Consider the following 14,762-nt stretch of genomic DNA (forward strand, 5'->3'; position numbering starts at 1 on the left):
GGTATAAATTACCAGAGACCAAAGTTTTCAATCATCAGTTATTACAACAAAGATGGTGGATAGAAACTTATTCAGATCCAAAATGATAGATACAAATTTATGTAGTAGTTTAATGAAGAAGAAAATTAATAAGCCAAATTTTAACTTTAGCCCAGTATCCATGTGTCTCTCTCATCACTCTCATTCAAAGAATTAAGAAACAGCAATGCTCTGAAAGCAATGTGTAATTTAGTCCAGCTGGCAGGATGGCAGATCCTGTCAGGATTAAAGAATCAGAAGCTGAACTCGAACCATTAGCACAAACTCTGCTATTGTTTAACTCAGTGCTTTAGCAGTCTTGCCCAACTGGGTGATCTTTCAGAGGTGTGAATAAATTACATTATAACGCTTTTTGTCTGAAAATGGCATTTTAGAGAAAATGTAAGCATGCAATAAAGTGTAATTTCTCCTAAAGACTTAGTGAGTGTGTATCCATCCTAGGTGTGGAGCCTCCCAAAGACCGGACGTTTGTGCGTCTAGAGAGACGCCATATCAACGTGCCGCTTTACAGCATCCTGTCCACCATCACTATCCTGGGCATGCTCATGGCAGGCGCCTTCCTCTTCTTCAACATCAAAAACCGAAACCACAGGTCAGGATGTGGTTGGGCATGTCATACTCTTACATTTACCAGAAGTTCTCAAACATTCTGCAACCAGGGACCGCTTTAACTGTAAAATAAATTCCACTGATACACTTATGAACATAATAAACTATATAAGTATTAGGCTCATTATTTAAATGTGTACAATAATAATTTGGCTATTTATTGGAGCCATAGAGCTTTTTTTTATTTTTTTTTTAACTCTCCACTGACAGAACACATTAGATTCAAGTAGACATTATTTATTAACATTACACATTAAACCCATTCAGTTCTAGTGACCAGTCAAATTGAATAATAACTCAATAATAAATATATTAAGTTTGATAATGGTGTGTTGTGAATTTCGCCACTGTAACTAAATTTAAAAATCACAGACTATACGTTACGGACCCCTGGGGTCCTTGACCCCACTTTCAGAACCAATGCCTTACACTGTGTGATGAATATGGGATTGAGTATCCGTATGTGTGTTTGTATGTGTCAGCACAATGTTCTCTTGTGTCCTCGCACAGGCTGATCAAAATGTCCAGTCCTTACATGAACAACCTGATCATCCTCGGAGGCATGCTGTCCTACGCTTCCATCTTCCTCTTTGGCCTGGATGGCTCCTTTGTCTCAGACCAAGCGTTCGAGACCTTGTGCACTGTGAGTAGTGACTATTCTTTTAGCAACATCTGTGTTCTGACTTAAATATGTGCAGCCAAATGTAACTAAAGAACAATTCCGCCTTCACTCTCCATACACTGGCATGCTATACAACGCTGAGCTTCCGTTCAGATGATTCTGGCACATTGTCCTGCTACTCTTCGTTGGAACTTGACAATCTCAACCTCGAATTAATTAAGAAGTTTGATTGCTGTGAAGGCAAAAGTCCTTGGGGAGAGTCCAAAAATTGTGTGGTGTGGGACTCATGGTAGTAGCCTGAGCCAAGTCCAGCCACTCCAAACAGCCGAGACAAAGGCTGGCGTACTGATAGCAGTGATGATGGATGCTAGCCGAGCAATCAGTATTCCTGCAGACAGCTCTGATGAAGCGAGCCATCATTGCGTCTGTACTTAAGCTCTTTCACTGTAATGTTTCTGGAGTGATGATAGCTTATTGGCAGTGATTTTTGGGAAAATCAAGCTAGGAGATAAGAGATAAGGTGTTTGTCTTCCTCTTTCTTAAAGTGGGTTGGAAGTATCTTCGGTAATACTTTCCTTAGGGCTACATGATCCCGTAAGCCCTGAATGACAATAGATACATGGCATTTATTTTGTCAGTTTTGATGTGTATTTTTTCAGACCTTTAAGTAAGGAATAAAACACAATGGGGTGTGCTTTTATATAATAATAATATTAATAATAATAATAATAATAATAATAATAATAATAATAATCCATTATGGGTTGGTGGCCCTATGTGCTTTGTTCCTCTTATACTACAGCAATTTGACCATGATTACAATTTGTATTGCATTAATGAATCTCACAACATACTTTTTAACCATTTATAGTTACCTGTAGTGTTGCGAACTGTCAGAGCTACTTCTATGAATTACTCAACACCTTCTGACCAATCTAATCTGAGAATTCCATGGCTCTGTGGTATAAATGTGTTTAATTTCACTATTTATGAAAACCTATGACAAGATTATGACACCATAATGACATTTATGTATATTTTCTTTAACTTAGAGAGAGTTTGGTTTAGTTGTTTGACATGATGCATTATTACATTTATGTACCACTTGTCATGATGTCTTAGCATATGTCAGTCCAACGATTCATAACGACCTTTTGTCATAAAAAATCAACAACCAAAAAATCATCAAAAAAGATGTAATGTCAACTTAAAAATGTATATAAAAGCAGCATTTAGTACTAGAAATGTTTACATAGGTTATGATAGTTGTAAGGAAGGGCTTATGTAGGTGTTACCTAGCTCTGTGAATACCAGCCTTAAATGAAGCGTTACTGACTGATTCATTTCTGATGATTATGTTCTAGTGAAAAGTCAAGTACGATCTTCTCCATTTTAGTGCAGGCTGTGCTCGAGTCAAATCACTCTTTGTTGGAATTCTTTTATTTACCACAAAATGATTTAATGACTACAAACCGTAGCTTCCTAGAATTGAAAGGATCAGAGCAAGTTCTTTCCGGCAGTAACACAACAGATACTCAGATATCTACAATGCTTCATTGGATGTAAACAAATTATTTGGTTGCCTCAAACTACCCAGCTCTGTAATTGAATCTTTCACATAAAATAGGGATTTTTTTTATGGTTCAAAATTATTGCCATTCATTATAGTGTTTAACTTTTATAAGCATATGTACAAGTTCTTCTTCAGTAATCTCAAAAATAAATGAGTTCCCAGTGCTGAAATCGCCCTTCTCAGATTTATTCATCGCAGATTTATTCTGGCAACAGAATAGGAACAGTTTTTAGCATGCAGTGATTCATACAAAAAGTAGATTAAATTGAGGGGAAATGGAAAAAAAGGAAACAACAGTGACAACAACAATGAAAGCAAGAAAAAGAAGACAAAGATGAAGAAATGCTACAGATCTATTTTTGGTAGTGTTGGTACTTTTTTTCTGCTCTCTTGCTTAACTTCAGGAGTTACAGCACAAGATGTATGATCCCGTCTCACGCCTGATTCATCTCTCAAGCCTGCAAGCAACTATTTTATCAACAGTGTAGCAGAGCTGCAGCAATAAATGCCACAACATTTTGTTTTCTAATCATACAATACATTCAATCCATGTAGTTATAGATTTCTTGGCTGTTGGTTGGAAGCACGATTATCACTCTCATCCTTTAATCTGGAAAAAAAAAAAACCTGGAATGGAATTTTTTTTAGATTTTGTGACTAAATTAAGTGTTGATTATCGACGTTAAAGTCCACATCAGTGTATCATATATTTTGACATTTTTCTCTTTCAAAACTAAAAAGACAACAAAAGCTGTTTCTTATAGAGGCTGCGGAATAAGCTGCATATAGTCCTGACCCAAATTAACTCTTTAGTGACAGCAAAATGACCAAATGGATTGTTAATATTGTATTTGGTGAAAAAAAGTTTGAATGTAGTATAGTTAAACTAGATTTGTTGTGTAGCGTTATGGTAGTGCTAAGCTACAGTTTTTGTAGAGAAATGTGTAACTTCATTGCATTCACAATGTCAAGAAACAAAGCAAAGCTGTTTTTGTAAGACTAATTTCGTAAGAGCGTGACATGGAGAAAAACCATCAACCTTCCTGTAGCGCAATTATGTGTTTAAATATATATACTGTGTATATATATATATATACACACACACAGTATATATTTAAACACATAATTGCGCTACAGGATATATATATATATATATATATATATATAGATAGATAGATAGATAGATAGATAGATAGATAGATAGATCTCAAACCTTAAAGGTGCCTTAGGCAAGATTTTTTTTTTTTTAATTTGGTGAATTTTGGTAAAATTTGTCTACTTTTGTCTAAAAAACAGGCAATTCTGAAATTTCATTTAAAACTCCATAAACGCACAAATTTCGGCTAATGATTTATGAGGATGTTCACGAGTGCAGTCATTGTCCTTTTTTTGTAATGAAAAAACCTGCTTGATCTGCTTGATTCGTTATGCAAAGCTGGCAAGTCAAACAATTCAAAGCTTTATATCTGATTGCCTTTGCATACCTGCCCTGGAGCAGCATCGCTAATTCTACCTCCAGACTCATCCCCATCACCAGTAATAATTTACACTATCTTGGAAAAGATAATACTGCCTGCTTAATACTGAATACTGCCTGAGCACTGAATACTGTTTATTCTGGTTTTACTGTGTTTCTTGTCTTTAATTTTTTGAAGCACAGCATGGTTTTGGCTCACAGAAGAATTACCTGATTTGAGATGTGTACAGATTTGAGAGTGAGGTGGGGCAGTGTGAACGGGCTTTGGGGAGTGTCTATAAAATGATTGACAGGAGGCCAATCCAAGCACAAACAAGCCTTCACAAACACAAACTTCCAGACCAGAAGGCAATTTTCCAAATGGGTTTTCTCAGCCACATAACACACTTGTGCTGAGGCTTAAACCATTACTTTTATAATTTCTACCTGTTTTTCCACATTATATGTACTAGTATGAAATAGACTATTGCACCTTTAAAAAAGCTGAGCAGTGCATGCCCATGAGTTACACCTTTAGCAGTCACCACACCTCCGAGCAACAAACTGCAAGCAACAACAGTGACTTTTCAGTTGCTAGTGTGAATGCAGTGTTAATTGATTACTGTTTTAAAGTAGCTTGTCTTGCACTGTTCACTCAAGTGCACTTGTTACGTCAAGATGCCTGGTGGTTATGTCCCTTGATACACCAAACCTAAAAATTCAGACTCTACATATTGTCATTATAGGCATTAAAGTAAGCAAAGAAAATCGTACAGGAGTAGGAATCAAAATTAATTCTAAATGATAATCACACACAATCATATAAGCTTATGAATCATACAAATGAAAGAGAGTCAACATCCCATTTTATAAACTAATCAACCTTAGGTTATAAGTGAAAATCTTCTGTTGAGTGTAAACATATCATCTTACATGTAGCATTAATTCTTTTCTTGTCATAGTACACAGCAAAATAAAAACAGAATGATGCTTCACTTATCATTGCAATGTGAACTAGCAGTAAAAGAGTGCTTTGTTTGGAGTCATTCTAGCTGAATTGATGTGTCTTCTGCTCAGGTTCGCACGTGGATCCTCATCGTGGGTTACACGACAGCGTTTGGAGCCATGTTTGCTAAGACCTGGAGAGTACATGCCATTTTCAAGAATGTAAAAATGAAGAAGAAGGTAACCATTTCATATATATATATATACATAACATGACTCAAATATGCCTTCTTAATGAAATGTTACTGCATGTCTATAAAACTGCTTTGATATCAGATGTTTCAGTAGAATCTCAGACTTTTGCTTGAATGTACACACAGGGTCATATTCTGCTGTATTAAAAGCTAAATCAACAAAGGCAAATTTTTGTTGATTTGACCTTTAAATAATTGTATAAACAACTGTATAAACATTATGCATTGGACAAAACAGAAATTCATTAGCTAGCCCACTGGGCAGGTAAAGGCTCCAGTGTGCTGCCTTGTCCCATGTTTTGTTGCCCATGTAATGTAGCTAATGGCAACTACATATAAAAAATTAATAGCCCGAACGTGAAATATGCTTGTCCTGAGCAATCGGGCTACTGATTTGTCCACCCTTGGTATGAATGTGCTTACAAAAATTAATTTTTATTGGGTTTCCCTTTAAAAACCCATAATTAACCATGGCCAGTATAAGTAGTATATAGTTCCAGTAATGGACATCCGGGTCTCAGGTCAGTCGCTTCTCACTGGGATCACTGTACACAAAGAAAATCTGGCAACCTTGTAAGCGTGACTTGCCCACAGGTCATTTGAATAATGTCCATGAGCTCCTCTGAAAATCATGTTAAGCACCTGTTTAGCACAAGCCTGAATATGGATAACTTTCCCCCACTTATCCCCTGACGTATCTTTTGAACTTAACTGTGAATACGGCCCACACACAGTAATTGCTGGCTTTGGAAGCAGCTGAGAGCTTGAGCTAAGAAGAGGTTGATGTAAGTGAGGTAGAGTTCTGCACAGTGGAACGGGCTCTTCAGAGAATGGTTAGTCCACTAGCAGTTAGTTAGGTTCAGAGGGTGGATTATATTTGGCCATAATATACATTGATGGAGTTCCCATTTCAACAATAGGACATGTAAGACAGAGAAGAGAGAGATGTAGTTATGTGTGAATTGTGTGAGATATGTGTTGTTTTCAAGCAGGCCTCAGGTATAGCAATAACTTTCAGTTTTTCAATTGCAATCTCTGCAATACTGAAAGAGTACTCACTTTGATCAGTGAGTACTCTTTCAGTATTGATCAGTCCCTTCACAACATATATGTATATATGTGTATGTAACAACACACACACACACACATATATATATGTACATATATATATATATATATATATATATGCATGTTTTATATATTTCAAGCTACTATAAGCTGTTGAAGTATCTTAGGTTCCTTTGGAAGGGTAAAAAAAATGAAAGGTTATTTGTTACATGCGATGCACAACTGAAAAACACCTCAGAAGTGTATTTGGTGTGTATTGTCTTAATGACACACAGAAGGAAGGTGAACAGCCAGCTGTGTAAATGACATAAATTACAATAATAAATGTGTTGAATCTGCTAATTAATTAACTTTATTAACATTTTATTGATTCAATTAACTAAATGATGTTCTGTAAGTGTTCTGTAATGTTCTGTTCATAATTTCACATCAATTGATTAGTTCCTATTTGTTTGAGATAAAATAACACAGTCAGCTTATTACAGCTTAGTATTTAGTCAGTAGTTCAGTAAAGTAGACTATTTATGTTGATGTTTAGTGACAGAAATAATTAACATCCACATCCAGTTTAAGGTTTAAGATGTTTTCATAGGTCAAAAATATGACAACAGAAAAATAGTAGACAAATTGTGCATTAAAAAATCATTAATTGTGTATTGCATTTACAATTTATTTTCTCTTTTTGTTTGTTAGTCCAAATCTTCAGAACACCAAAGACTTCGACAGCACTTAGCTCTGACTTTTGGCTCAGTTTGCACCTCGCAGCTCATAATAGCAGCTCACATCTACGTAAAAATTATGTCCAAAACACAGCAGGTTTGGTTCCTGTGTTTGGGTCAATTCAGAACTGAATTGCTTTCTCACTCCAGTCAAACTGCACTAGTTTAATTAGAACCATGCGAACGGTTGTTTTGGTCCACACCCAAGTACGACTGCTATGTTCTCACCTGCACATCCAAAGAGGAAACAGCAACAGGGTTCAATTTAAACAGACTAAACACTGGGTATGTGAAAGCACTTTTAAGCTTGTGCTTGAAGTAAGAAAAATAGCATTTTGGTATTGCATCTGTGCTAATAATGGACATAAAAAGGGTGGTAAATTTAGCATAAATTTGAATAAAACTACATGAAAAAAAAAAATGTCCCTGCGGCTCCCAAGTGGTACAACAGAAAAGCATTCACCCTGTCGTCTGGGGATAGTGAGTTTGAATCTTGACAGTACTACAGCCATCTGTGACCGGAGCCAAGGGAGCAAAATTGTCTGTGCTCTCTGGGTGGGAGGGATGGCATAATCACAGTGACATTAGCCAATGGTGGGTGTCTGTGAGTTCATGTATGCGGAAGCGGGCATGTACAGTAGCACTTTCCTTTGGGTGTGTGGTGTGGTTGGATGCGGTTGGCTGGTTTCATGTGTCTTGGAGGAAGCACATGTTAGCCCTCACCCTTCCCAGTTGTAGCTGTCATATGATGGGGAGAGCTGGCTGGTGGGTGGGAATTGACAGGGGACCAAATTGGGGAGAAAAAAACAAAACACCGGAGTGTGTGGATTTTGAATGCCACACTCCCTGTTGAGTCACAACACATAAGTCAGGGAATGTGCTTTTAATTTCTAACCACAAAAAAGCAGCTGTGTGCAAACAGGAAAAAATTGACACCCAAACAAATTAGCAAGTCACCAGCGTGGAGCCCTTTATTTGTTTTCCGCTCATTGCCCATAGAAAACCAGCAATATTCCAGGCCTATAATACTGTATCACCACACACATACACAACACTGACACACACTGCATCAAAGACTGTGTGATTTTACACCACGTGTTCACACACACTCCCGCTGACCTCCTTTCTGACATGCTTTCTATTTCCACTGCTTCTCACTTTTAGATATAAAATAAGAAAATGGAAAGGGAGGCAGATGACACAGAGGGTTTTTGTTGTGTGAAGCATTATGTAAAGGATAGCTAGCCTGTAACTGCACAGCTCAGCTGGCTTTTTTTATTTATAGAGTGCACACACACACACACACACACACACACACACATACACACACACAGTGCTGCTGTACCAGTGTGGGTGCTGATTTTAAGTGAAAAAAGCAAGAGATGAAGAGATAAAAACACAGGCCTGGGGAGAAGAACATGTAACATTCATTGAAAATGCAAAGATATCGAATGGCGGAGGAAAGTTTGAGAGCAATAGAGACAGCAGGTGCAGTGTCACTTACACCCAAATAGTTGTTTTGTCCTGGTTTGTCCATGGGCTACTTTGTATCTTGCAAAAAACAAGCTGTCCATTTTACAACAGCAACAACAATGGCTTAGGTTGTGGCATTAGCAAAAGTGTTTTAAGTCACTGAGAAAACTCCTGGGCTTCTGGTCCGGAATGCTTCTTTGTGTTTGGGTGCACCTACTCTCAGTCAGTTTATAGACACTATGGGCCACCGTAGATGCTGGGGGTGGAGCTTTGTGAATACGGGCGGGAATCATTCAAATGCCGACCATTAGAGAACTAATCTTGAAATAAAAGACCAATCTTACCTAATGCACCTTTAATTCACCAACTCTGAATATGGCCCATAGTGTGTCAGATGCAGACAGACTATATAATCACACAATCAACCAGACTAAGTTTCTTCTGTCAGTCATAAAACACATGTAATGCAACCGACCAGAGCCAAAAGTCTAAGAACTGTATCTAAATCATTATTCTTTACATCACTAACAAGATATGTTATATACAAAATGGCATTGCACCAAACAGCAGGCCAGACCATCCATTGTTTCTATACATTTACTTGAGAGTTTATTGACAGAAAGAAACAATATATCACCAATTTTTAGCATCTATCATGCTCAAAGAATACAGCAACAGTGATGCTCGAAAGACAGAAGTAACCCATTTTTCCAGCAGGATGACTGCAGAAGAGGACATATCCTTTCCAGTTAGCAATTCTTAGTTTGTCAGTCTATCAGAGTAAAGACAAATGCTGCGGTCGATAGAGACAAACATGTCTCCTGTCTTGGCTCTTTAATCCACAGGGAAATTGGATTTCTCTGAGGGTCCAGCATGCAGGACTCATGCTCTACACACTGATAGAGGAGCAAGTGCTGTAGCATGCTTGAGCAATCACTGCTGTTGACTCTGGAATTGTGTTTGGCACCTCCTTAGAAAGCTGAGACACACTCTTAGGGCATTTAGTTTCTAAGACTGCTAGCGCATAATATTGGCCAGTGATGCAAGGGGCTGCCATAGTCACCAACCGCATTAAGGCAGAGTCTGAGAGCATGCTGAGTATAACTCTGCTTTATCAAGCCCTGCAGAATTTCTTTCCCAAGAGCATTGCAAAACATGCACATGAATACGATTCACACACGTGCACAAAAAGCAGGTGCTGAAGGTGTTGCAAACAACCAAAGCCCAGTCTGACCAAGATCTAGTTCCACAAATCAGGACAGTCCACGTGCTGGTATGGTGCTGGTATGCTGCAGAGGCCAGAGAGTGTGTTCCACTTAAAACACACAAAAATATAGCAGCTCTTGAACTCAATGATGAATCAGCCGCAGTGTTGCCATTTTGTATGAGATTATATTAAGTTATATTAAGACTATGATTTAAAAAAAACTATGGCTCTTATAAATAGACAGAATTATTATTGTACACATTTAGATAGTTTTCATGAAATGAATCTTTCATAAATAAATGAATCATCTGATGTGTTCTGTGGAATATATTTAACAGTAAAAAAAGTAAAAAAGTAAAAAAGTTGGAGGACCCCTGCTCTAAACCAAATCACAAAAACTACTGGCTTAGAGGTGCATGGGTAGAATTTTGGTTCTACTGTTCTACTTCTACTTTGGTTTTACTCTTTGAGCCCACATCACATACATGTGCATGTACACAAAGCTCTGCCTCCAAGAATCTACAGAGGCTGGTGGAGTTAACATGTGTATGTAAGCTATCGTGTCATTCGTAACTATTGTGTCACCATCATGTATGAACAACTGAATCACTAAAATACCAAATAACTGAATAGTTCATGAACTGAGGAAATAGTTCAGAATGCCCAAGAAGACAGCTAATTTACAGGTTTAAAGCTTTTTTTTTGCATCCTTAGGAATTACACAGCTCATTCTGCATGGATAGTTATAACAATGTTCACTATAAAGATGTAAAATATTGACATACAAAATAACTGATTTGTTTAAGCATGAATAGTTTGGAATACCCAGGAAGAGAGTTAATTCAGAGGTTTACAACTTCAGCATTAAAATAAGATCATGGAAAAGCAGCTATAGGATATAAAGACAATGAAGAAGTCCATCATGAAACTGCATTTTTTTCCAGACACATTTGTTTTAACCTGTTGCCAAAACATCCAAGTTATTTGTAATAGTAAAACTAATAAAAATATCGATGAGTACCTTAAAATAGTCACTTAATATATATAATTGTATTTTGACATACAATTTAATTTTAATTTTACCATATGAAATGTGCAGATCTTCCATCTTTCCAAATGTTGAACCCTTCACCTTGGGCTGATTGAGGATAAAAGAAATCTCTTCCTTTATCCTCACAATCTTCATGACTCTTGCCAGCTAAGCATAGGCCAGGTTAGTTAGGATTGAACTTTTACGTGTGGGTGTTCAGCGACCTCTTGCCCTTGAAATGTGCGCCCACTTATTGGGTCTTCGTATCCTAATGTATTGCAGTATTTCCAGTGGTACGAAAAGGTTTTAGCCTGCCTTTGTTTGGCCAATTCCAAAGCCATCAAAAGCCTATGGATCAAAACCAATCACAAGCTCTATTCTGAGCCATGCAGTGGGGCACCTGAAAGGAATCGTTGCATTTCTGCAATGTGATACCTTTAAAGTGCACCCAGTGTCTCCTCTCCATGACCTTTTCTTTGATTCTGTCCGGGTCAAATGCTGTTAAATAAAAAGAAAAGATCAGACGGCGCTTTCATCGTCCGAAAGTTCAGCGTATTCCCTTTTGAATTGTGGGAGCATCAACCACTTTCTTTCATTTCCCACATTCACAGCTGCCCATCTCTCTTTTGTTTTCTCTTTTCCTCCAGATTATCAAGGACCAGAAGCTGCTGATCATTGTGGGAGGAATGCTGCTAATTGATCTGTGCATTCTCATATGCTGGCAGATTGTGGATCCCCTGAAGAGGACAGTGGAAATGTACAGCTTGGAGGTTGGTTTGTGTGTTTGCAGTGTTTTCAGGGAGTCGCTGTCACTCCTCTCCTCTCTCTTAATCAGCCAGAAGCATAATTGTGGTTAGCTGTAGAAATCAGATCTCAGGTGGCTTGTGTTATTTGTGGTCCAGGACGCGAGCCATCCAGACCCTCCCTCTCCTGTGGGGCGTTGGCACAAGCCATCGGAAAAGAAATACTTGGATGATCCTTTCTTTTACTGCTGTGTCAGGGATGACATGTGGGAAATAGAATTAAGCTGTTTTTAGAGTAGAGCTCTGCTTCCTGTAAACATGTGCTACGCCCTGTCACCACTGATTAGACACATTTAACTGAGCACAAGCCCAGCATGAGCACTCCAGTGTTGGTTATGATTATGGTTACTGACCATACTGTGTGTTTGTGGGAGACTGGTGTGCAGAGGCATGTTTCTATAGGTCATGCAGTAAATCTGGTGTGTTGAACAGTATGTGTGCTGATATTGATGTTATTGAAACATTACATTGCATATCACTATTAGTGAGGTGTTCATGAAGCAGAGCAAGATTGGTATAAAGATATTTTGTGTCTAGATAACAGGCAGAATCTTGTGGGGAAGTTGTCACAGACTTCAGTAATTACTAAAAATCAACACAAAATTTGCTAAAACTTTATTTTGGATGATCTGCTATAGACACTGTAGCTATTTAGACAAATCATCTATAAACTGACATAAACCGGCCTATCAACTGATGTTTATCAAATTATATTTATCTGTTTACATTTGCATTTACATTTTGGCAGATACCCTTATACAGAGTGACTTACACTGATCTCATTTTTTGCAACTGAGCAGTTGTGGGTTAAGGGCCTTGCTCAAGGACCCAGCAGTGGCAACTTGGCAGTGCTGGGATTTGTTAACTGTATTTTACATTTTTTGATAGGACTAGTGATGAACTGATAGCTTATACAAGATCTACTAAATATCACCAACCATAAACTGGAACATACAAATAAAAGAAAAAAAAGGGACAAGTTGATAGACTGTATACTGCATAGAGTGTATAGATTGTCTACTAAACATCAACAACCATAAGCTGTTGACATATTGGTGATGAAGGTCACCTGACAGGTTTTTGCCCTTCTATAGAAAGCTTGTAGATCATTTGTAGAGTGTGTTACCCAAGATTTTACTCCCTAATTCATTTTTTGTATTTGTTGAGACATCATATGAATATTCTGTTGCCATCCCTTCCATAATGTTTTCTGATGTCACATATTCTATTCAAACATTAAAACGTACAGTTTGTGCTCCTAGCAATTTTCATTTTCAGGTGTCTCTTAACAGCTAACACCTGATTTGGACTTAAATAGTACTCAATTAGTTCTCATGCCTTGGGCATTATCTCCACTAATTAATAATGAACTGATATTAATGAACAAGTATGTTATCATGGTTACAAAATAAGAATAGTTCTAAGCAGTGGACTCAAAACTTTCATTCATACTGTATATGTTTTATATTAGCAGAGAGTCAGTTTTGGTCTTAGGCCTTTCTTCTTCTCTCTCTTTCTCTCTCTTTCTCTCTGGGCTTGGTACTGTTACAACCCAGTCCCTCTCCTATGGCACAGAGGCCTACGGTTCCTGATTCCCTCAGACAGGCCAGAGTAGGGTGGATGAGGGAGGGCATTAGTTGCATCACTGTGCTGACAGATGTCAGACTGATGGAATCATGATGCTTCCCCTCCCTGAACAACTCCAGGCTAGGAGATTAGCTCAGATTGATTGGTACTAGGAAAAGGCCCATTAACTCCACCATCACTACAGAGTACTTGGTGCCTTCTCTTCCTCCTTCCCCACCTCCGAAGCTTTGTATATATGACACACACTATCTCCATCTGTGAAGCATTATATTCATGATACACTCTATACTGAACATGTACTGTGGAGGCCAGAGGACTTTAAAACACAGCAGTCATGTAAGCACTTCTTTGTAGACATAATGCATGTATACTTATTGAGTCAGGTCTTCTTGCAGATCATGTAGATGTATTTTTGTGGCTTGAAAGGGCACTCAGACTTGTAGCTTGTTTGATCGAAAAGGAAACTTTGGACAACAAAGGCCATTGGGTCTGATTTCAACAAGTGGTAGAGACCACCAAAACATATCATCTGTTTAACTGAAAGACCCAAGTTCTTTCTTGACTGTGGAGTTATATGGGTCCATATTAACCATTTCAGGTGATTCAATTCCAAGTTTATAGGCATTCACACCTGGCATTTTCATGTCTCAAATGTTTTTCATTGACTATTTGTGATGGGTTTTTATTGTGTTATTTAAATAACATTGAATAAGTAGTCATTTAGTGTTGGCAGAGGCACGTAGTAACGTGCTATAGTAATGTTAGATTTACTTCACTTTTTTGGAGAAATTAAAAATTATATTATTAATAATTATAATTTAAAATTTACTTGAATAATCCCTACTTAAATAAGCTTATAAAGCCAGAAATGTACCTCTCTTTCATTTCATTAGGCCATTTGGTTTCCTGCTAGGACCCACACTTTTTCCCAAATAAAATGGAGCATATAGTGCGCTTAGTTTGTCCCAGAATAGAGAGTATACTTAATGAATATAAAGACATTTGTGTTTACCAAACATTTGTGTTTACCAAGCAGTAGATTGTTACTGTGTGTCTTGAGTGTGCATTAACCAAGCTGCATTGTGCAGAGTGCTCACTCACTGCTCAGCTGAAAGTTTTTGTGCAGCAACATTCAGAGCAAAGTTGGGCCTGTCCTGATCTAGATCCAGCCAAAGGAGCAGGAATAAACTGGGAGAAACTGGGCCATCTTTGGTGCAGGGAGCTATTACATTAATGGTAGAAGGCACAGGGAGAAAAGACTAGAGAGATTTTTTTTTTAAAAAAAAAAGATCTACCCTGGTAAGGTAGCCTAATGTGCAGATCATATGTAAGATGCGCAGAGTGCTGCATAGATCAATGTGTGGGTATAATTGCCTA

At 37.8% G+C, this 14,762-nt stretch overlaps 1 protein-coding gene across 1 annotated transcript in view; it reads left to right on the plus strand.

Annotated features, from left to right (window-relative positions):
- gabbr2 (gamma-aminobutyric acid (GABA) B receptor, 2) overlaps positions 1 to 14,762 on the plus strand; it is a 181,354-nt gene that overhangs the window by 130,206 nt on the left and 36,386 nt on the right. The window contains exons 10-13 of the mRNA XM_026929439.3: positions 481 to 631; positions 1,159 to 1,291; positions 5,377 to 5,484; positions 11,643 to 11,765. Of these exons, the coding sequence (XP_026785240.2) occupies positions 481 to 631; positions 1,159 to 1,291; positions 5,377 to 5,484; positions 11,643 to 11,765 (515 nt within the window). The remainder of the gene's footprint in view (positions 1 to 480; positions 632 to 1,158; positions 1,292 to 5,376; positions 5,485 to 11,642; positions 11,766 to 14,762) is intronic.

Source organism: Pangasianodon hypophthalmus, chromosome 23, assembly GCF_027358585.1.
Source record: "Pangasianodon hypophthalmus isolate fPanHyp1 chromosome 23, fPanHyp1.pri, whole genome shotgun sequence".
NCBI lineage: Eukaryota > Metazoa > Chordata > Actinopteri > Siluriformes > Pangasiidae > Pangasianodon > Pangasianodon hypophthalmus.